The 21,294-nt window shown below is 46.4% G+C and overlaps 2 protein-coding genes across 2 annotated transcripts in view; one reads left to right on the top strand and one right to left on the bottom strand.

Moving 5' to 3' along the window:
- Nucleotides 1–1,502: 1,502 nt before the first annotated feature.
- DGCR2 (DiGeorge syndrome critical region gene 2) lies at nt 1,503–13,803 on the bottom strand. The gene is made up of 12 exons (XM_061561307.1): nt 13,586–13,803; nt 10,552–10,584; nt 10,282–10,404; nt 7,871–7,984; nt 7,233–7,443; nt 7,031–7,113; nt 6,629–6,669; nt 6,053–6,203; nt 5,098–5,301; nt 4,674–4,826; nt 2,806–3,048; nt 1,503–1,909 (listed from the first exon to the last, which is right to left on the bottom strand). Exons 1-12 carry the CDS (start codon nt 13,647–13,649, stop codon nt 1,620–1,622), a joined length of 1,710 nt encoding a protein of 569 aa, XP_061417291.1. The 5' UTR covers nt 13,650–13,803; the 3' UTR covers nt 1,503–1,619.
- Nucleotides 13,804–20,295: 6,492 nt separating this feature from the next.
- The window catches only part of LOC133348476 (MLX-interacting protein-like), a 56,211-nt gene continuing 55,212 nt past the window's right edge, over nt 20,296–21,294 (top strand). The window contains 1 exon segment of the mRNA XM_061561306.1: nt 20,296–20,938. Within this exon segment, the coding sequence (XP_061417290.1) occupies nt 20,445–20,938 (494 nt within the window). The 5' untranslated portion in view covers nt 20,296–20,444.

Raw genomic sequence — 21,294 nt, 5'->3', positions numbered from 1 at the left:
TCGGCAAGTATTATTTTAGCTGGGGCCAATGCATGGTGATATTGGAACACCCAAGTAACTTTAGTAAAATCGAGTGAACCTGAATGATCTCATCACTCGATTTTAGCTTTATGTTGGGGAATGTGTCGTTTAGTAAAAAAAAAGGTGTGCTAACCAAATAATTAGTGTTAAGAGTATGTTAAAGGAAATTGAATATGGTGAAAGCAAGAAGTTAACAAAGTTGGGATACTAATGTCACTACTATGAAGGTTGTAAAAAATTTAAACATGCCACAAATACATTGCAGTTTTAAAACAAACCTGATAAAACATGTTTAGTACCAAGGTCAAGTTTAGATTTAAATTTATTCCTATGGAATACCATTGTTATTTACACTTTGTTATGTACCAAGTGAAACCCGTCTGGCAGAGGTAGGGTAATGTTGAAATAATGAAATTCTAAGGAATTTAAATGTCCTTTCACTTTATGATTACAGAATATAAAATGTTTCTCTCAGACTATGAATATGCTAAAAATTAGATTTTGCTGGTTGCCACATTAATTATCGATGGTGATGCACATGACTCCCGAGTTCCCGTAAACACTGAAACTACCTGGGATACTTTCTGGCAAATCATGATTACATTGTTGCACGAGCATGCTGCATTGGAAGTCTATAGAATAAGAAACATTGATTTATCGGACGTAAAAATATGGAAATTTGTAACTTATAGCTGTTTTTATTACGTTATGATGGGGAATGGCATGATAACCATGCATGTCATACCTCCTTATACGCCAGTGTCACAATGTGATGGCAGCACTACAGAATTAATGGGTTAGCCTACTTAAGTATTAGAGTTGAAGTATTTTTACACAATTTCTTGGCCATTAAGGATAGTGTGTTTACAAGGCTCTCAACAGCAGTAAAATAAGTTGTACAGCAGAATTAAACCTGCAAAGGAGAATATTCTTTAATTTGCACATGAAACTAAATTTTGACCTCATGGAGCAGAAAACACAGCTCCCATATCATTGTCATAGCTGCCAAATTACCATGCTCATGACATATATGCCCATAGGCATTAAAACACTGCCACATGACCACCACAACTTTGACAGCCTTTCTGAAAATGCTTCAACTGCACACACACTGACAACCCCACTCTGCAGCCCAGGAGACTGCAACGGAACACTTTCATAGTTGAAGAACATAACAGTAATGATGTTTTAAAATACTTTTGGGAAGATGACAGAAACATGGAAAGAAGAACACATTCCTGCGGAGGGAGTTGGTAGGAACGTTGGGTTGCTCGGTCAATGGCGGCGTGGTGTATTCCGCAAATATGGCCGACTGAGTAGGTTAAACGTTGACTTTTATAAGGGCACCACGGGGTGACCAGCCCCTCCCCACCCAGCCCCTCCCCACCCCCTCCCCACCCAGCCCTTCCCCACCCAGCCCCTCCCCACCCTCCCGACCCAGCCCTTCCCCACCCTCCCCTCTCTACCCAGCCCCACCCCTCCCATTTTTGGATGCACGACGGACACACAATAATCCCCTGTGGGCTAGTGGAACCAGGTGGTTTCTACCAGTAAGGAAACTAAGTGAGGAAACTAAGAGGTGGTGGTGATGATGATGATCACACCGCTGTGCTGACAGATGCAGCACTCTGGCTACTCTTGCTGCGTGTGATGCGTCCCTCCCCAGTGCAGGCCGCTTCGACCGCCGCTGCTTCGACTGCTGCAGCGTCTTCGCCACCATCACTGTTGGGCTGAGACATTAGCAGCGCCATCGCACTGCCATCGGCGCAAGGGGACACCACGGCGACGGCTGTGCTGCCCGCCTCGGGGTGCACCGGCCCCTCGGGACCACAGCCCAGTGCCATCCCTGCGTCATCCGCTAAGAGGCGGTGGTAGCGTTCCCCATCGCCTAAAAAGAACACAAGGGCATGTGCACACACCTTGGAGCAGTGGTTCTTAACCTGGGGTGTGCACACCCCATGGGGCTGTGAGATGCCCTTTATAGATGTGTGAGACATGAAACACAAATTAAACACGAGCACGTAAATACAACTATTGTTTCATCAAACCGATATATTTATAAACACTTTTTTAACGGTTGAAAACCCAAAGAGGTGCAAAGCTGTAGTAAAGATTAAGAACCACTGCCTTAAGAGAGTACCTTTTGGCAAATGGATGTGGAGGTGCAGAATGCCTAATTCATATTTTTTGACCGTGTTATTTTTTAATTCCCTGGTCATTAAATGAACACTGTCTCATACAATTCATAAAGATGTCTTACCAAGACTGAGAACATCTGCAATATAGGTCTATATAAATATCTCAAGAGATGCTGGAGTGTAGAGTACATTAATACCTTTAGGAGGGCTTCAAACTCCCAAGCCATGATATTAACATTTTCATATTGGACACCAATAGTGTGACACCAGTATGCGATCACACCAGGGGCTGTCAAGCTTTACCAACTCACATTCCACCAGCCCACTGCTGGGACCCATGCCCAGTGAGACTGTGTGAAAGTAACAGCTGGTGACGTCTAAGTCAGGAGGTACAAACCCTTGCCAAGAAACAGGGTGTCTTAAACATTGCAAAAGTCACGCTGGCGAAGATGTGCATTGGAGTAAGCGTTACATTTGGTATGAAGGTGTGTTGGTGTGGCTTGGCCAGCTCACAGGGTGATGGTATTAAGTAGCAGACGTGAGGGCAGGCAGGCGCCTTTTAGTTGCCGACTCCACTTTCCTACCCTCTACTTATCTCTACCAACCCCCCTCACTTCTCCATGGTTGGTGCTGCGCAACCACACACCAGTATCAGCAGCTGGTGTCGGAGCAGTGCTGACTGCCAGTTCGTAGGCTGGTGGAGGGTCCTCAGGAGGTGGGGGTGAGTCGGGAGACTTGTAAGCCGTGTAGGGCGGGGGCGGTTCGCTGAAATGGAAGGCTCCACCCTCGCCGTCATCGGAGAGGTGCAGTGGCGTGAAGCCTGTGCCCAGTGACTCGGGGCCCAACTCAAAACCATGCATGCGGCCTCGACCCAAACCTAGGTGGTGCACTGCACAAAAAGACAACCGCCGCTGTTATAGCATTACGCACTGCTGGAACAAGAAATAATAATAAAAATCCTGGCCAATTTTGTCTCCCCAATATGGATGTTTACTCAGCGCATCAGGTATTTCAGGCAGAGTCAACCTCGGAGGCTGAGTACCAATTCAGATAATCACGAGTGATGTTAACTGTTCTGAATTAAACTCGGTCCTCTAGGTTTGCAGAACAAAGTTCACACACTGAATTTGAATCGAGGGCAATTACCTACTATAATCGCCCAGAAATCTGTGTCCTGCGTGTGACGTCACTCCATATGAGGCCCACCCCACCTCATTAATATTCATGAGTGGGTGGATTTTTACACTAATGCAGAGGAAGGTCGATCTGAATTAAATAATTTATTATGTAAAGTCGCTTCAAATGACGTTTCTTTACAGAAAGTGACGCAAAAAAAATATACGCAACAGGGCTACATCCGTGCGTGACGTCACTGCAAAAGAGGGCCCCCCCCCCCCCCCCTTCATTAATATTCATGCCCGTGTGAAATTTACACTAAAGCACAAGGTCGCGCACTCAACATTCTGCTCCCCTCCCCAATAACCATTAGCGGATGACATCACTCCACATAGGGCAACCCCCCCTCCCCCCTCATTAATAATCATGAGCTGAACAATTTTTCTATTGAACATTTCAGATTTACTGCAATATACACCTGTCCTTGGACGGACAAAAAAGCTAGTGATACCAGATTTAGCCTGCTAACACACGCCTAAATCTACACAAAGGACCCATAAACCCTCAATGCTGAGTAGCCCTAAAGCATGAATTGGTAATATTTGAAAATAAACACTCAAGCAATGTCTTCATCCTGTAAAATAATTAGCATTTTTTTAGACAACTACCTAAAGTAAAATTTTCTATAACACTTAAATCTACAGGAGGATGTTGCAACAAGTTTAAAACCATTAATGCTGTAAGAATTATTTATCCTACCCCTTGATAAACTGTAAATTTAGGGTTTATTGCATTCATTTCTTTATATTGTGGCAAATTTAGCTAATTACAATGCGCATTGAAATGTTGATTCTCATTTGCAATGAAGGGCTACACCCGAAAATAAATTGGTGAACTTGGAATATGCTAAACGTAATGTGGCATTAAAGTAAGACTAAAAAGAAAGAGGCTATGGCTCAATACATTTGAAGTGGCCAAAAAAATTAAGCAATTAGAATAACACTGGGTGAATAGTAAATGACTGTGATTGTTATGTAATGCCCTTTGGATGTGATTGTAGAATTCTGTTAAGTCATTTAGTGTTTCGATTTAAAGCTTTCGTGACTGCAGGGATTCATCTTCTTGGTTCTTTCGGTAAAGTCACGTAGAATGGAAATAACGGAAATAACAAAAATAAAACAATAAAATAAATTCAGACCGTCTTCTCGGCAGACCTGTTCTCCACCTGAGGACGGCTGCTTGCGTTGTGGCCGAAACGTCGTGAGAATTTATTTTATTATGTTTTATTGTTATTCTTTTATTATTTCCATTCTACGTGACTTTACCGAAAGAACCAAGAAGATCATTTAGTGTTATTATTGAGTGTCAATTGTGGTTGGGGTATGCAAAGTAACTCACAGTTGGCGCCTATGAGCGACTCAATGTGCTCGCGTCTCCGCTGACGCAGACGGTGCACCAGGAAGAGGAGGAGAGATAGAATGAGGAAGGAGGAGATGCAGCTCACGATGAGACGCATTCCACTTGCCATCCCATCCAGGAAGCTACCACCAGCTGCACACAAATGCCACCAAAACCAGAGGGACATGAGAAAAACACAAACCTTCCAGCAATAATGGAAGCTCGCAATTATTTCATATCAACGTTGGTTTCACAAGTCCATTCATTGGATCATCTCCTATGGGTGGTAAAGAGCACCCATTGAATACAATTCTCAACAGCTGCCCTTTATAGCAACATCAGGTTTGTACTTTGAATCGGCCACATTTCTGGCGTTCAGTAATTTGTAGTGTGTTGTTGATGAAAAGCTGTGTGTGTAAGCCACCTGGGTCAAGGCAGGTAAACTTGCAGCATTCACGAGGGTCCATCTGGAAACGCTGGCAGGCCTGGGGACGCTCGCACAAGGCAGCGATGCACGTCTCAGCCTCGCCCTTGTGACACTTGCACATGAGGCACGGGTCACTGCCTCGCGGCGTGAAGTCTTGGCCCTCCACCACCACGTTCTCTCGGATGTCGATGCACGTCTTTTCTGCAATTGCACCCACAACATGGGGGGGGGGGGGGAGATTAATCGATGCTCGTGAAAACCGATGAACGATTTTATTTGTTCAACAGGTATACACCATATTGTATATATGTTTAAGTAAATGCTAGGTATTAAGCATGCTACCGATGTTGCCCATTCTATTTGACTTTACAATTTCCCTACTGTGCGAAATCGGTGAAAATGTGCACATTTATTACCCATTCCCGACATATCCCAATTGTGATATGGGCATCATGTTCGTGTTATATAACAGCCCACCGCTGAGGATAAAACTACCTCTTGAGATCCCTTCAAGTGACCTTTGTTTCAGACAGTCAGAACAGCACTTTCCCACCTGTTATGACAGTAAATTTAATTGCATGAGTGACAGATATTTTTTAAATTCTCAGCTAAAATAATTCTTCCCGGGAATTTTGCCCAAATGCACAGCCAAATTTAATGTGTCAATTTTGTCACGCAGTAATTGGCGAGTGGGCTGAGATTATCCACTCTTTACTTGTTTCTCAAGTTTAATCATAGGTGGCTTCCTGGATATGAACCCAGGAGGCTCAGTGATGCCAGCTGTGTGTTCTGAGCCAACTGGCCACTACGTGAAAATTGTTAAATAAGTGGCAACACACTACAAACTACCGCTGGAAATTATGAACTTACCAGCAACATCCCAAAGGAAAGTAAATGACACACTTTAATCTCGGAGTATGTTAAGAAATACAAATAGCAGCCAGCGACTTGCCTTGCTTGCACAGGAAGGGAGCTTTCTGGTTGCAGTTCTCAGCATACCAACTGTGTAGCCCACGGTGCCGCAAGCTTGGGTAGTGGAAGCACTGCAGCTGGCCACACAGCACCTCTGCCTGCTCTGAGATGGCTGCCCCAAAAGTGGGCACCTTAAAGGGGGGGGGGGAAAGTCAAGACGGCCAGTGGTTATGAAATTGCTTTGGGTCAGAATGATTAAACAGGACCCTGCGGGGTGGGCTGGTAGGAATAATACTTAGTACCGGTACAGAGATATCGACCGGGTATAGAGGAGTTAAAGAAAAAATTACTGTATTCTAGTGTAACGTTAATTAAAAGTGTTTGTTTTGACAAGAAACGCTGTGAGATTTAAAGACTCGTAGTCTTTCATTTCCAACACCACCCTCAACACCACCCCTCCCACGGACGGACGGACGGACGGACGGACGGACACATTAATCTATTGGTGGTCTGGTCCACTTCGTTCCTACCAGTATTATTCACTCCTGATCATGGTGTTTAAAATAGGCCAGTGACACGTGGAACGAGGACAAATATCAAACAATGTGTTAACAACCTTGTCTGGGGGAAGAACCACCTCTTGATGAGAGCCCACTCCTTTAAACAAAAATAAACGATCGGAATTAAATGACAGAGCAAAGCGTGATATCAATTAAAATGTCTGTAGTTGCTTTAGATTCATGTGTTTAACAGTTCTTACATGTGTATAAAAGTTCAATACAAACATTGTTGTAATAGAAACACACAAATGCATTGAAAATAAAACTTTTTTTTATCAGGAATAATAAGCAACTGAATTTTAAATCACATTCAGCTATGTAACATCACTAAATGCAACCGCATCGCAAGACAATGCTGCATGACCATTAATCAGCTTGAAACTTTTACAATTACATTTAAATCGTTTAACAAAAATATATAAAATGTAATGCAAGCCAACAATTGGTGGCATACTTACCCCATGCGTGAACCTCTTGCCAGTGGCCCTCCAGTGAATTTTTACTACGGTTTGTGACAATGTATTGGTACCCTACCCAAAACCTGCACACACAAAGGAAAGTTAACACAGCAGCTCGTCTTCATTAAAAGAAATCCACACGTTTACCCCATACTCTAAAAGAAAATATTACATTTTCTCAGCCTCATACTTGGCAACTGACCTGCCATGCTCACGTGGTAGACCGTCTCGCTCTTCCAGTCCCCAGTCCTGGCTCAGAATGAACTGCAACTCCAAGTCACTTGTGAGAGTAGCCAGGTAGCCTCCGGCCTGCCCGCAAAGCTGGGCAGCCTCCCAGTAGCTGTCAGCAGTCGCATATGCCCGATAGCAGCTGGCTGTGCCCTCGTAATAACGCCAGCCCGAGGGGCACTTCTCTGTGAATCGTGCACACATGTCAGCAGCTATATTGCTTTCTGATAAATAAAGTAAACTTTAATTAGAATTTCAAAGCAGAGTAGTTATATCGAACGTGAACAGCTCATTGGAATCAGATTTAAACACAACCCATTGGGTTGACCAAAAAAGGTGCCCATCAACTTATTAGTCATGATTAGTTATGAGCAACCTTGGTATGAATCACTCATCTCTAGTATAAATAAAGCAGCATCAAAAGTCACTGATTTCTCAATTGTATTCAACTACTTTCTTTCATTAAATATACAATGTTTGCAATTTTCTTCCAAAAATACCTAAGTTTGGTAGTTAACTTATGATGCACACTTGTTCTTCTGACAAATCGGTCAAATGTTGTTGAGCAACGAGCAGTCAAAACGTGTGTTTTGACAAAAATGTCACCCTTACTTTGAGAGTCTGAGGAGAGGCCAAACATGGTCTGGACGCGGGAGTTGTCCCCCGATGGGCCTTTGTTTTCTGGCCGGTCTCTACTCTGGTAGATCCACACCTCTTCCGTTGGTCCTTCAGGGGAGAGAACAAAGCCATTATTTTATTTTATATGGGTCAGGGAATTTTCGATTTAAAGCTTTCGTGACTGCAGGGATTCATCTTATTGGTTCTTTCGGTAAAGTCGCGTAGAAGGGAAATAATAAAATAATAAAAATAAAACATAATAAAATAATTCTCACGACGTTTCGGCCACAATGCAAGCAGCCGTCCTCAGGTGAAGAACAGGTCTGTCAAGAAGACAGAGTCTGAATGTCTTCTCGACAGACCCTGCTCTTCACCTGAGGACGGCTGCTTGCGTTGTGGCCGAAACGTCGTGAGAATTATTTTATTATGTTTTATTTTTATTATTTTATTATTTCCCTTCTACGTGACTTTACCGAAAGAACCAAGAAGAAAAAAGGGTCAGGGAATGTTAACTATCGTAATGTTGAATAACCTGAAGAGCATACATAACTCTCATTTATAAGTGATATGAATATGCCGTGTGAATCACTGAGCCGAAAGAATTTGGATCATTCACGATGTGGGAAACAAAGCATTTATGAACCACTTATTACAATTTAACATCAATTGGAAACATGCCAAATTCTTTTAATAAAACATCAAATATAGGCCCATGACTCATGGATACAGAAACAATACCCCTGTTCATTTCACATGACGTTTTCAATCATGAGAATGAGTTCCTTAAAGGAATGTGATTATTACAAATGCCACCTGTATTTGGTTTAAAATAAAAAAAATTTCACTGGTACGTATTCAAGAAAAGTTTATCTTCTGCATACCGAAAAAAAAGAAAATTTCTATTTGTTTTACTCTAAATCTCCCTATAATGTGTGCACTGTGCTTAATTTCTGGAGCAAACATTTGACTGCAGCTAAAGTGTATCTAGAAAATAAGTTTATTAAACAATTTCAGCCTTGCTATGTCGCTTTCAAAAGTTGACATCTGTTGTTTTGACTAGAAAATGCTGGTGCACAAAAACAAATCTTCTATGACGGTTAAACGAGTAGTTATTTTTGCAAGTCATAAATAAGGAAATGGCATGTATTAAAATTATTTGCAACCAAATATTTATGGTACTATGATACAACTTAAAAACACGTAAAAAAATATCAACGTATATTCCATATTGATTATGCATTATGTGTGTCATATTAAGAAAATCTAAAAATGTATGTTCACTATAAACATATATCAAATTCGAAAATAGCGTTGGTGTATTTTATGAAGATAGTCAAGCTTTAGTGAGACCCAAGGATAATGTTGAAGAAATTAAGTGAAACATTTCTGTACAATTCAGCCTGCAAAACAAATGAAATGAGTAGTTGTGCCATGCAATTGAACATCAGCTCCTCCTGTAAGGAAATAAGTGGTTCAACACTGCTACTTGCATCTTCCAGCACAGTAGAAAGGGGAAATAGCCCTGAAGAAATATTTACAGGCATTTGAATAATTGGGAACATTCTCACCATGTGCCACTAAAAGGCTACAGACAAAACAACCAAATTTGCATTGGTATACAGCACTTTAAAGACAAATAACAAAAGGCCTCACGGTTTTGCAAGTGGGGAAACTACCCTATATGTGAAGCGCAACTTCAACTGTCAACATAGATTAATTACAAAACGCAAACCCATCTTGGCCATCAAGAAAACAATAATCTTGTGCTTTCTTTTAAAATAGACCACTACCAATGAAGGCTGTAAAAGGCTCCGTAAACTAAAACCCATAATCCCCTCGAGTTGTGTGTCCAGCACCACACATCTTTTGTTCAATTTGAACGACAAGATAAATGAATGGAACTTGCCTCACTACAGAAATCAAAGGATGCCATTTACAGGGAATTTGACCATCTTCACATAGATGACAGCACATACTATACAATTATTCTAAAAAGCTGGAACTTAAAATGCAATGGATTTATTCACTTTATTTTCATTTTTATTGTTATTATTTTTTCTATCAACGTGACTTTACCGAAAGAACCATAGAATATGCAACGGCATAATTAACTAATTGAGGCATACTGTGAAGACTAGAAAACGCTGAGTTGTCTAAACCATTAGCGATATCCAATTCGAAGGCTAAATTAAAAAGAAGTCTTAAGTAACACTGGTAGGCTTTTGAACAGGTTGGTAAACACATGCAATGTAGAAAGGACTCGTCTTTTTTATCAAAAGCTTAAACCAAAGCACAGTAACGCAACTTAGACGCCATTACACCAACTAGATGGTGTCCTTGACGTTTAAGACAAATATACATATGATGAAGCAAACACTGAAGGGGAAACCCACTGACAACTTTACCGGGGCAGTTGGCTTCATCGCTGTTGTCTTCGCAGGAGGCCCAGCCATCGCACTGCCAGCTGAGTGGGATGCACTTTATTTTGCCGCTCCAGCATGCAAACTGGTCTGAAGAGCACCGAGAGTCTGCACAAACCAACCACGCACAAATGGGCACTGCTCAAAAGCGGGCTGTTACATTGTTTCGGGTTCAACAATCCCAAAAAACGAAAAAAAAATACTACGTTAGAGTAATTTGCTTGGACCAGAAAATTAGCAAAGCTCATCGCGTACCTGCTGGTGCCCTGGCCAGTGCCTCTCCTGGAGCTGGGGAAGAGGCAAAAGCACAGTGGTATGTTCGTTATAGTTATGGTACTCCATTTTTTTTACAAAGATCACGTTTTCATGTCATACACCATGTTAACATAGTAATAGGTTTTTACCCTTTCAATTGGTACAAAAACTGACACCTTTATACAAGGCATCATGTTTGCAAAAACCACAACACAAGCAGTCAAAATGCAAACAAAAAGAAACAACTCTGATAATGATTTGCACTGTCCTTGAAGTTGATTGGTCCACACCCGAGACAGTTTTCTTAGAGCCTAGTCTCCATTGGTGTTGGACCAGATGACGCCAAAAGGCGTACCAATTGAAAGGGTAAAAACCTATTACTATATTTTGCCACTGGTAAAGGAGATGTCTCAGTGTACCATGTTAACAGTTACGTAGAAGGGAAACAATGAAATAATAAAAATACAAAGCAATAAAATAAAAATGTCTTGCTGTGTTTTTCAAACCTGATGATGATTGCTTGTATTGCAGTCGAAACGTCGGGAGAATTTGTTTTATATTTTTACTATTTTATTGTTTCCCTTCTATGTGACTTTACCGAAAGAACCAATAATATGAATCCCTGCAGTCACGAAAGCTTTAAATAAAAAATGTTAACAGTTATGCAGTGACAAGGATTAATCTCACACAAAAAAAACTAAATGGAATTTCTACGAAAAATAAAGTCTGGGGGGCATGCTATTTATAGGTAAAAAGTTCACATTAATCCCAAATATCATTGAGATTCGGTGAAAATATTCAAAGGTCATAAAACGGATTTGCTAACATCACCGAAACATGTTGCTGTTCTCTTTACAGTAAAGCACATGGCACAGCACGAAAACCTGCAAGTGTGTTCTTAAAAGTAATATTTTTGCAAGTAGGTGGGTGGAACTGGAAGTGTACCCCAGGTGTAGCATTTTGTTTCAATTGCCGATAGGTGCACTGGATTGCACAACAACCAAAAAACACCGCAGTTAATGGAATAGCTTAGGTCTCTCTGAATATTGTTCTACGTGCATAGCTATTCATTACCCTGCACGTAGCCGACTCAAAACTAAACGCTCCAAAACGAAAACGCTCACAACTGTAAACGTTCACAAAACACTTTTCCTGTTTCCCGTGATAAAATTGCAACGCATATGGCCCACGTGGCCACCGGACAGCAAGTGCCGTACTACGCGGCACTGCACTACTTTAGGCAATGCGGTGGTGCATTCAATATGCACGTGCAGCAAGTTTTAATTAGGGTACTTTGTGTGCACTTTACAGGACTACACCAGGAGCGTTCCCGGCACCGAGGAAGGCTGTCCGGGGTCGCCTACTCCCCTTCCTTGCCAATAAATCAAACCGTATGAATTATTGAAGGAACATTTGTTTTGAATGGTCAGTGAACTCTCGGCCTGGGCCCTGCGTGGCATATGCAATTGGCCGCAAAGCCTTTTAGCAAGCGCGTCAACTACAGCAGAGTAAAGAGATGAATGGTAAAAAATATATATATAATGGTAACCGGGTGCAGCTCTGCCATTACTGCTCACGCCACTGCGGGTGAAGGTACAAGAAGGGATTAAGCACACAAACCACTGCATTGACTGGATGAGGAACCCAGGCTTTCTGAAGAATCCCTCGATCAACCTTTTTGTTCGGCGGGAGGGGTCGGTCATTTACTCCAAGCCACCGTGCAAGTCCAGGCTACAGGAGCTTTACTTGTTTTCCCCCCTCTGCCTACGACTATCTAAAAAACACAAGGCCCACCGCTTCTGTATACAGCGTCTTAGTATGCGGCTACCTCTAGGCGTTATGCAAATCCACATTGTAGTGTTTTGGAAGTGATGCAGGCGTACTGATATACACAACAGCGCGTGTATTGATATTACAGCACTTTCATTCGCTGTCAACTGTATCGTTGTTTTTTGCTGTGCACGCGTACATGTGACGCACATCCGTGCTGTCTTGGAAAGCCATAAAAAGGCTATGGTCTAAAACGTGTTATCAAATTTAGGTTGATTTGGTCCATTATTAAGTTCATTCTACGTCCGATCCAATAATTAAAACTATCCCATTTACATCAAGCCAACGTGATGACGAGGGTGGCTTTTTATGAAGTACACACGTGGGTTATCACCGCCAATCACTGTATCTGTACGCAGCAATAAATAATCAAGCTGAGAAAGTGGCACCATCCGTGAAACTACGGCGAGGTTGAAGGCATTCGTCATTCACGACCATCGCATCAGACCCAGAAGGACACCCACCCATGTGGTCGGTGCAGAGGAATTAACTACACAAAGATCCCCCTTAAAGCCTGGAACAGACTGTAGGGGCAAGCGCTGTTAGCGAGCACCTATGGCCAACCCCACCTGACCGCCTTTGTCTCCCCAGTGGCGATGTTTCCACACCAGGTACTTCGTTTGAGGCTGAGTCGACCTAGGGGATAGGCCCAGGGACCGGTTCAGATCGGTGTTGGCCGTGAGTGTGAATCGAACTCGGGTCGCCGGGTTGCTAAACGCTACACCACCACCACCGCTCCCCACAATTAAATATCCGCACACAGGGCGAGGGGGCGGCGGTGTTGAGTGTACAACAAGGTGCGCAACATCGGCGTTGTTGTTGTTTTTGTGACGAATATTGCGCATCCCTCCCAAAAAAACCAAGACTTATTAGCCAGGATGAATAAGAAGCGTAAAATCACTCGAAACACGGTGTGGTCCCACGGCCACACTCAAACAAAGCGCGCACGCGGTTTCATAAAACACCGAGACGCGAGGCCAAGATTATCTCTCTCAATCCGCCACGGAGGCCCTCCAACATTCACCACCCCGCAATCAGAACCCTCGCTCGCCATTGGCCAGCGCCGGGCCGGTCAAAGCGAACGCTCAATCCCCATTGGTCCTCCTCGTGCATAATTATGTTAATGAGAGGCGGGAGGGGAGGGGCTGGAGGGGAGGGGGGCCCGCGAACCAATCGCGGTGGGGAAATCCGAAGCGAAACTCACCCGCGCGCTCCGCCACCGCCAGCACCAGGCCGAGCAAAAGCGGCTGCATGGAGAGGCGCAACATTTAACCGCGATGCCGCATGCTTGTCTCCTCTCGTGAGAAATTCTCCCCACTCCACCCGAGCGGGATCCGCCCGACTACGAGCGTCGTTTTCTCGCACGTCGATCCCCGCCAGACGCCGCCGCTGCAGCTCTCAGAGAAGCGACAACAAAAATGGCGGCCGTAGAGACGTCCCCCGCCCCTCCCACTCGCCCCCGCCCCTCCCACTCACCCCCCACCCCTCTCACTCACCGCCCGCCCCTCCCACTCACCCCCCACCCCTCTCACTCACCGCCCGCCCCTCCCACTCACCCCCCACCCCTCCCACTCACCCCCCACCCCTCCCACTCACCCCCACCCCTCCCAATCGCCCCCGCCCCTCCCACTCGCCCCCGCCCCTCCCACTCACCCCTTAAGCCCCTCCCACTCACCCCCCCACCCCTCCCACTCACCGCCCGCCCCTCCCACTCACCGCCCGTCCCTCCCACTCACCCCCCACCCCTCTCACTCACCGCCCGCCCCTCCCACTCACCCCCTACCCCTCCCACTCACCCCCCACCCCTCCCACTCACCCCCCACCCCTCCCACTCGCCCCCGCCCCTCCCACTCGCCCCCCACCCCTCTCACTCACCGCCCGCCCCTCCCACTCACCCCCCACCCCTCCCACTCACCCCCCACCCCTCCCACTCGCCCCCGCCCCTCCCACTCGCCCCCGCCCCTCCCACTCGCCCCCGCCCCTCCCACTCACCCCCCACCCCTCCCACTCACCCCCACCCCTCCCACCCGCCCCTCCCTCCCACTCACCCCCACCCCTCCCACCCGCCCCTCCTTCCCACTCACCCCCACCCCTCCTCCCACTCACCGCCGCCTCTCCCACTCAAGCCCCGCCCCTTACACCCCACCACTCACACCCGCCCCTCCCACTCACCCCTTTAGCCCCTCCCACTCACCCCTCCTCCCACTTACCGCTGCCCCTCCCACTCAAGCTCCACCCCTCCCACTCACCCCCGCCCCTCCCACTCACCCCGCCCCTCCCACTCAAGCTCCACCCCTCCCACTCACCCCCCACCCCTCCCACTCACCCCCACCCCTCCCACTCACCCCCCACCCCTCCCACTCACCCCCACCCCTCCCACCCGCCCCTCCCTCCCACTCACCCCCACCCCTCCCACCCGCCCCTCCTTCCCACTCACCCCCACCCCTCCTCCCACTCACCGCCGCCTCCCCCACTCAAGCCCCGCCCCTTACACCCCACCACTCACACCCGCCCCTCCCACTCACCCCGCCCTTCCACTCACCCCTCCTCCCACTTACCGCCGCCCCTCCCACTCAAGCTCCACCCCTCCCACTCACCCCCCGCCCCTCCCACTCACCCCGCCCCTCCCACTCAAGCTCCACCCCTCCCACTCACCCCCCACCCCTCCCACTCACCCCCCACCCCTCCCACTCACCCCCACCCCTCCCACTCACCCCCCACCCCTCCTCCCACTCACCGCCGCCTCTCCCACTCAAGCCCCGCCCCTTACACCCCACCACTCACACCCGCCCCTCCCACTCACCCCGCCCTTCCACTCACCCCTCCTCCTACTTACCGCCGCCCCTCCCACTCAAGCTCCACCCCTCCCACTCACCCCCACCCCTCCCACTCACCCCGCCTCTCCCACTCATCCCCGGCCCCTCCCACTCACCCCCGGCCCCTCCCACTCATCTCCGGCCCCTCCCACTCACCCCCGGCCCCTCCCACTGAACCCCCACCCTCACACCCGCCTCCGCTTTGTATTTCCCAGCTCGGACGCGCGCGGTCGTCGGGCGAAGAGACGCCGCTATTGGCCGAGGCAGCGCGTGACCCGCAACGCCTTGACCAATCGAGTTGGTGGAAATCGGCTGCGCTCGTTTATGCAAACTAGAAAAATAAACAAGGGGCGGGAGGGGGTTGGGAGGGGGGGTTGGTGAGGACCCCGCGCGAAAGGTGGCCACTGCGCACGCGGTGGCGGTGCCTGCGCGGGATAATTCATAGCACAATGTTTAACATTCACCTTTCATGCTAATGTTGCCGTTTTTATGACAATTGGTTCACTTCAGATTATCCATTATACGGGTTTTACAATATGCCGTTATTTCAACAAAACGCATTGTGCTATCAAATTTAAATGTGAAATTGTATTTTATTTACAGGTGAAAACCCGTGCAGAAATTAATATTTTCAACGAAAAACATGAGCACATTGACACGAACACAATACAGTAATAGTCACAAATTATCACTTTTCAAATGTACTCAGTATGGTAATATATACAATTTGTATTGTTACAAAAATACCCTACCCCGTACTCATTAAATGGTTAAATTAGGCATTGAAAATAAAAAAATGTCCAATTGTTAAAAATAAAACGTGTCAAAAATGGCATCCTAACATCACAATGTTTCACTTGCTAAGTAGTGTTATTTACGTCAAATTGACTGTGAATAATTATTTCTTACCTTGGATATATGTTGGTGAGTCAATTGATGTCTCACAAAGCATAACAAATGTGAAGATATGCATTAGACCATTGGCAGCTTATTTGTTATATTTATTGTTTACCAACTTATCAACAAATCAGGTGTCTGCAGTTAATCAAGTACTGTAATTTAAAACACTCCACGGTCCAAAAGAAGAGTGTCTCATGACCAAAGGTTATAATGGGTGTCAACGACTGCCCTACTGCCAGATGGCATTCTAGTTATAGTACTTTGGGAGTTTCACAGCTGGCACATCTTGTCACATACCAGGAATGTTGGTGTCACGAACAGACACATTCCTAGGTGCCACTGCAATATATGGCGATAGATTTTAAATTTCTGCTGGCTCAGTTATGTTGGATTGACCGACACTTGCATTGGCCTATAATATAACTAAAAACATATGACCGACACTTGCATTGGCCTATAATATAACTAAAAACACATGTTGGAGGCAGGCATTAGAGACAAAAGTCAAATGTATATCACATGAAAGCAAAACAGCCCACAAGGGATAATGGGATTCCAAAGTCAATCACACACTGCAGCATTGTGAGGTGTGTTTTAACAGCTGGTGAATATGGCCATATATTTTCAGCAACAAGATAAGTCACGAGTGCAGCTCATAAGAATCTTAAACTTGCCTCGGATAAAATATTCTGTTCACCCTGGGGGATGTTTACCCTGAATGTTCAGTGATTTATTTTGTGGGGTTATTTATTCCCCAGCAAGTAAAGGAAAATGGTTTTGACACTCTTGCCCAAACATGTTTTCAGAAAAGCCGTGATATGGACCTCAAATGGTGACCTGTGAAAGTGTAGATATGTGTACTTTATTTGCTGGCTAGCATTCGTCAGTCCCCATCAGTCAAAGGCACATCAGGACACCGGTATTCGAGGACAGTACTGTGTTTTTCTCCACGTTCACACACATAGCAATGAGACTATTCAGATCACACGGGCCAGTGTTATATCCGCAACGCTGCACCACATGTTCTCTTAATAAACTAACATGGGTAGTGACATGGCCCAGCGGTAGCACGTTCACCGCTTGCTGCAGAGGTTCACAGTTCCAAACAGAGCGGCCGAATGCCGTTCACATTGTGTGACAGCGTCATAGTCGAAATTGACTAAATTAGAAAAAAAAAATACCAGTAAAGTTACTCATTTAGAATTACTATATGCATGGCAACCATCGCCCTCTGTTGCAAAAACTTGGCAGGACCCTCCTGGGAAAAAGTCACGAGACGCAGTGAAGTAAACAATCATACTACAAAAGTAATAATATTTACACCGCTGGAAAATCCACAGCTGGATGAGGCCTCTCTCTCTCTACATACCGTGTCGGTTTAATGGGATTGTTTTTTTTACCGTAGCTGACCACACTGGTCATAATAAGTTATCGATGAATTCAAATATCACTTGGAAGTTCCGCTGCTGCTAAGCAAACCTCACGAACTGGAGCTATCTCGACCAGGCACAAGAACACGAACAACGTCTCCTGTGAAGAGCAGTAGACGATTGGATGATGCCCCCACTCATCTGTAGTCTGTGAGAGGATCCGTGCACAGCTGATGAATTTAGCACCGTTACTGACTGACCTTTGTGCGCGCCTGTGCCCACATACAGTGGTGGCCAGTGGTTTAAAGTGGGGTGATGAACACGAAATTAATTAATCATTTATATAGTATTACCACCGTGTCATCCGCCCAATCCCATGTACTGCATATTCGCAATATGTCCTCTGTCGGGAAACGTTTGTTGCAAGCTGCTGGTGAAGGCGTCATTTGGCTTTGATGCATCCATAAGCCATCAAAACATAACAGCAATCTGACCGACAGAGGGTGCCACAACGTATAGAGTACAGGGATGCAGATATGATACACAACAATACATTCTAACGCTGTTTCCTGTGTGCATTTGAGATGTTGTGGGTGCCGAGTGACGGTGCGGGGGGAGGATTTGTGGCTTGGATTAAAATGTGAATCGTTACTGGACTCGATGTCCTTGGTTTGTATCGTTTCTTTGGGTTTTGAATGTTCTGTTTGTCGTGGTTCCTTTGGCCGATGTCCCTAAATTGGTTAGTGTTTGTTGTTCCTCTCCAGATGTTCCCCTTTCACCTCGGCGTTATATTTCTCGTTTGCGTTGCACATACATTTTGAGATTCTGCGTCAGTATTTAAACAATCAATTGAAATAGTTACGCGTATCCCATCACTAATTATACATCTGCCAGCTTTGCAATATTCATTAAGTGAAATAACACAACCGCTTTGTTCCATGCGGTTTGATGCGCGTGATTAACGCGACCCGTCTATTTTGTTACTATACTGGGTAGAAGTGTTATATTTGGGATACGTGTATCATATACCGTGCCCGTGGTCATTGTGCTTAATTTAGGCGATGTAACACCGTGTTTTTGTTTTTGCGATTTCATTCGCTGTGAAAGCGCCCGCCGCTATATCGCGTGTTCCCGCTGGTGCATAATGCGCGTGTTTTATGACATGCGCTTGGACAAGATGTGGCATCTTTTTGTCGATAGCCTCAAGGTTACTTAACAAGGACAATTTCGGTTGTTTGTGGACGTGAAACCGTGGCCACTTCTGGACGCGTACACTTCAGGAACCTAATGCCAATTCTAAAATAAATTTTAAAAAAACTGTTACGTCTCCTGTCTTAAATCAACGGTCAGCTTCGAGTTACGTTTCTTCAGGATAGACATGCTGGTTGGTGGTCACCAAGATATTGTGAGCTGTTTTCAGGACTGTGGAACATTATTAGGGGGGTAGGAGGTCTTATGGGGTCAGGTTATCTTCACCAACTCGCATTGACCAACGTGCTGAGTGAGCTACGGCCACACGCTATCTTCTTCCCCCTTAATTGACGATTGAGGCCTGCATCCAGTATTGGATTGGCCGTGGCTGATAATCAGATTGTCTGAGATGTCTTTAAAAAATCAAATTCATCTCTAGATTTTAGATGGATTTTTGTTTTTACTTGGGTGAACAGTTGTGCTTGAATCGCATGAGCATGCCGCATTAAATTCAGGCATTCCGAACAATCACAGACTATTATTGTACACGAATATACCAGCAGCGATTGTGCTGGTCCATTCGGAGCCCTGAGCAAGGGAAAGAGATACCGCGAGATGAGAGAAAATAAGTGGAGATGCAGTGACAGAGATGAAGTGAAATTTAACAAACGTAGACAAGAAAAACAAATGGTGTGCGATGAAAGATTCAGACACGATAGCTGTGAGATAGTGATTAATTCGTTTGTAGTTTAAAATTATTCAAACATACTTATTGCATTAATATTTCGTTCACACACATATATTTTTTAATGAATCCAGGCCCTCTTAACCTACTTGGAGCCCTAAGCGTCAGCTTTTATTTTGCGTTCCTATATATCGGGAGATGCAAACACGCGTTAACGCACACGCACGGGCTTTGACGTGCAGGATGGGCATTGGCGATGGCCATGAGGTTACTTTATTTTGGGGAATTGCAGGGTTGTTCGCACGTAATCACGCTTAACAGCGTGCTATTGCATGATTTGGATACAATTGCGGCACAATGACACGGCGCAGAGCGGGCAAAATCGATGCGAGGTTTGGTTGAACATGCCTTTTCGCTTCCCTCCGCCCCCTCCAAGCCCTGTAATGGAGCGACATGGGTCAGCTTCCCACCTCTTATATATTAATAGCTTCTGCATGCGCTCTTCCAAAGTCTGTTCAACCAGCGCGTGGTGCAACTGCGCTCGGCTGTTTATAAATGTGATCGCCACGGTGTGGTCAATGCGTGCGTGGAGAGTCTCGGGTTAATGGTTAAACCGGGCCTACAGTGTTGTCAAACAAGGGGGAATGCATGGTTGGCCTTCGGGCTGTGGTGCAGGCAGGTAATCATCTCTTTAGTCAATCAGTAATCCCTCTGGCGGCGTCAAACCTGCGGGGAGGACACGAGTTCCATTTAAAGAACGTGCTGTCCTGATGGAAAATTCAGAGTCAAGAGTCGTGGCGTCGTTCGGGTTTAGCATCTGTCATCCGTCGGTCTTCTGAAGAGAAAATCTTTTTGTTGGTGGTGGGGTGGTGGGGATATACAATTAATTCGGACGTTGTTTGTAATCAGCTGGACGTTTCAAAATTATAATTTTTTTGGGGGGGGGGGGGGGTGGGGGGAATTATTCACGCTTTGCTAAAATCTATCTACCATCACCTGGACGTTTCAATGGAAGAGAACTTCGACGTGTGCATCTAAACAATCAAACGCACTTTGTATACAGTGCATAATAAATGGGCTGTTAGGGGGGAACATTCAACGATGACTGCCAAGGCGCTCTCGGATCTGCTGGCTCGCGGCACGGGCCGTGAAGCCGCCGTGGAGGTGCAGGAACCCAGTGCCGACGAGTCCGAGTCGGACCTGGACGAGGCGGTGACCTCGTCTCCCTGCGTCGACGAAGACGACGACGACGAGGATGAGGATCAGCTGTTCGCCGGCATCACCATCACCACCACCACCAACATCACTGCCAACAGCAGCAGCGGCGGCGGCGGCGGTGGGGTCGGTATGCGACCCACGCCGGGGTCCGGCACGAAAGAACCCCGCGCGGAGAGGACCTCGCAGATCATCCACAGCGGCCACTTCATGGTGTCGGCGCCGCACCGCGACGCGTCCACGCGCCGCCGCTACGACTTCGACACGGTGGACCGCCAGACGTGCCGCACCTACCGCTTCGGACCGCGCAGCGCGTCCCACTACCTGGCCATCGACGCGTCGCTCACGCGCCTCTTCGAGTGCATGACCCTCGCCTACAGGTGAGCGCGTGTGCGCGTGTGTGCGTGAGCGTGCGTGAGTGCGCGTGCACGTGCGTGAGTGCGCGTGCGTGAGCGTGTGTGCGCGTGCGTGAGCGTGTGTGCGCGTGCGTGAGCGTGTGTGCGCGTGTGTGCGTGAGCGTGCGTGAGTGCGCGTGCACGTGCGTGAGTGCGCGTGCGTGAGCGTGTGTGCGCGTGCGTGAGCGTGTGTGCGCGTGCGTGAGCGTTCGTGCGCGTGTGTGCGCGTGAGTGCACGTGCGTGTAACCCCATTCATCGGTAGTGCAGCGGTTGCTCACGGGCCAACACCGGTGAGGATTATATGATCTGAACCGTTCCCAGACACTCCTCTAGGTCGATT

Source organism: Lethenteron reissneri, chromosome 27 (genome assembly GCF_015708825.2).
Source record: "Lethenteron reissneri isolate LAM-NWPU_2019-01 chromosome 27, ASM1570882v1, whole genome shotgun sequence".
NCBI lineage: Eukaryota > Metazoa > Chordata > Hyperoartia > Petromyzontiformes > Petromyzontidae > Lethenteron > Lethenteron reissneri.
This window is presented reverse-complemented; position numbering and strand designations above follow the sequence as displayed.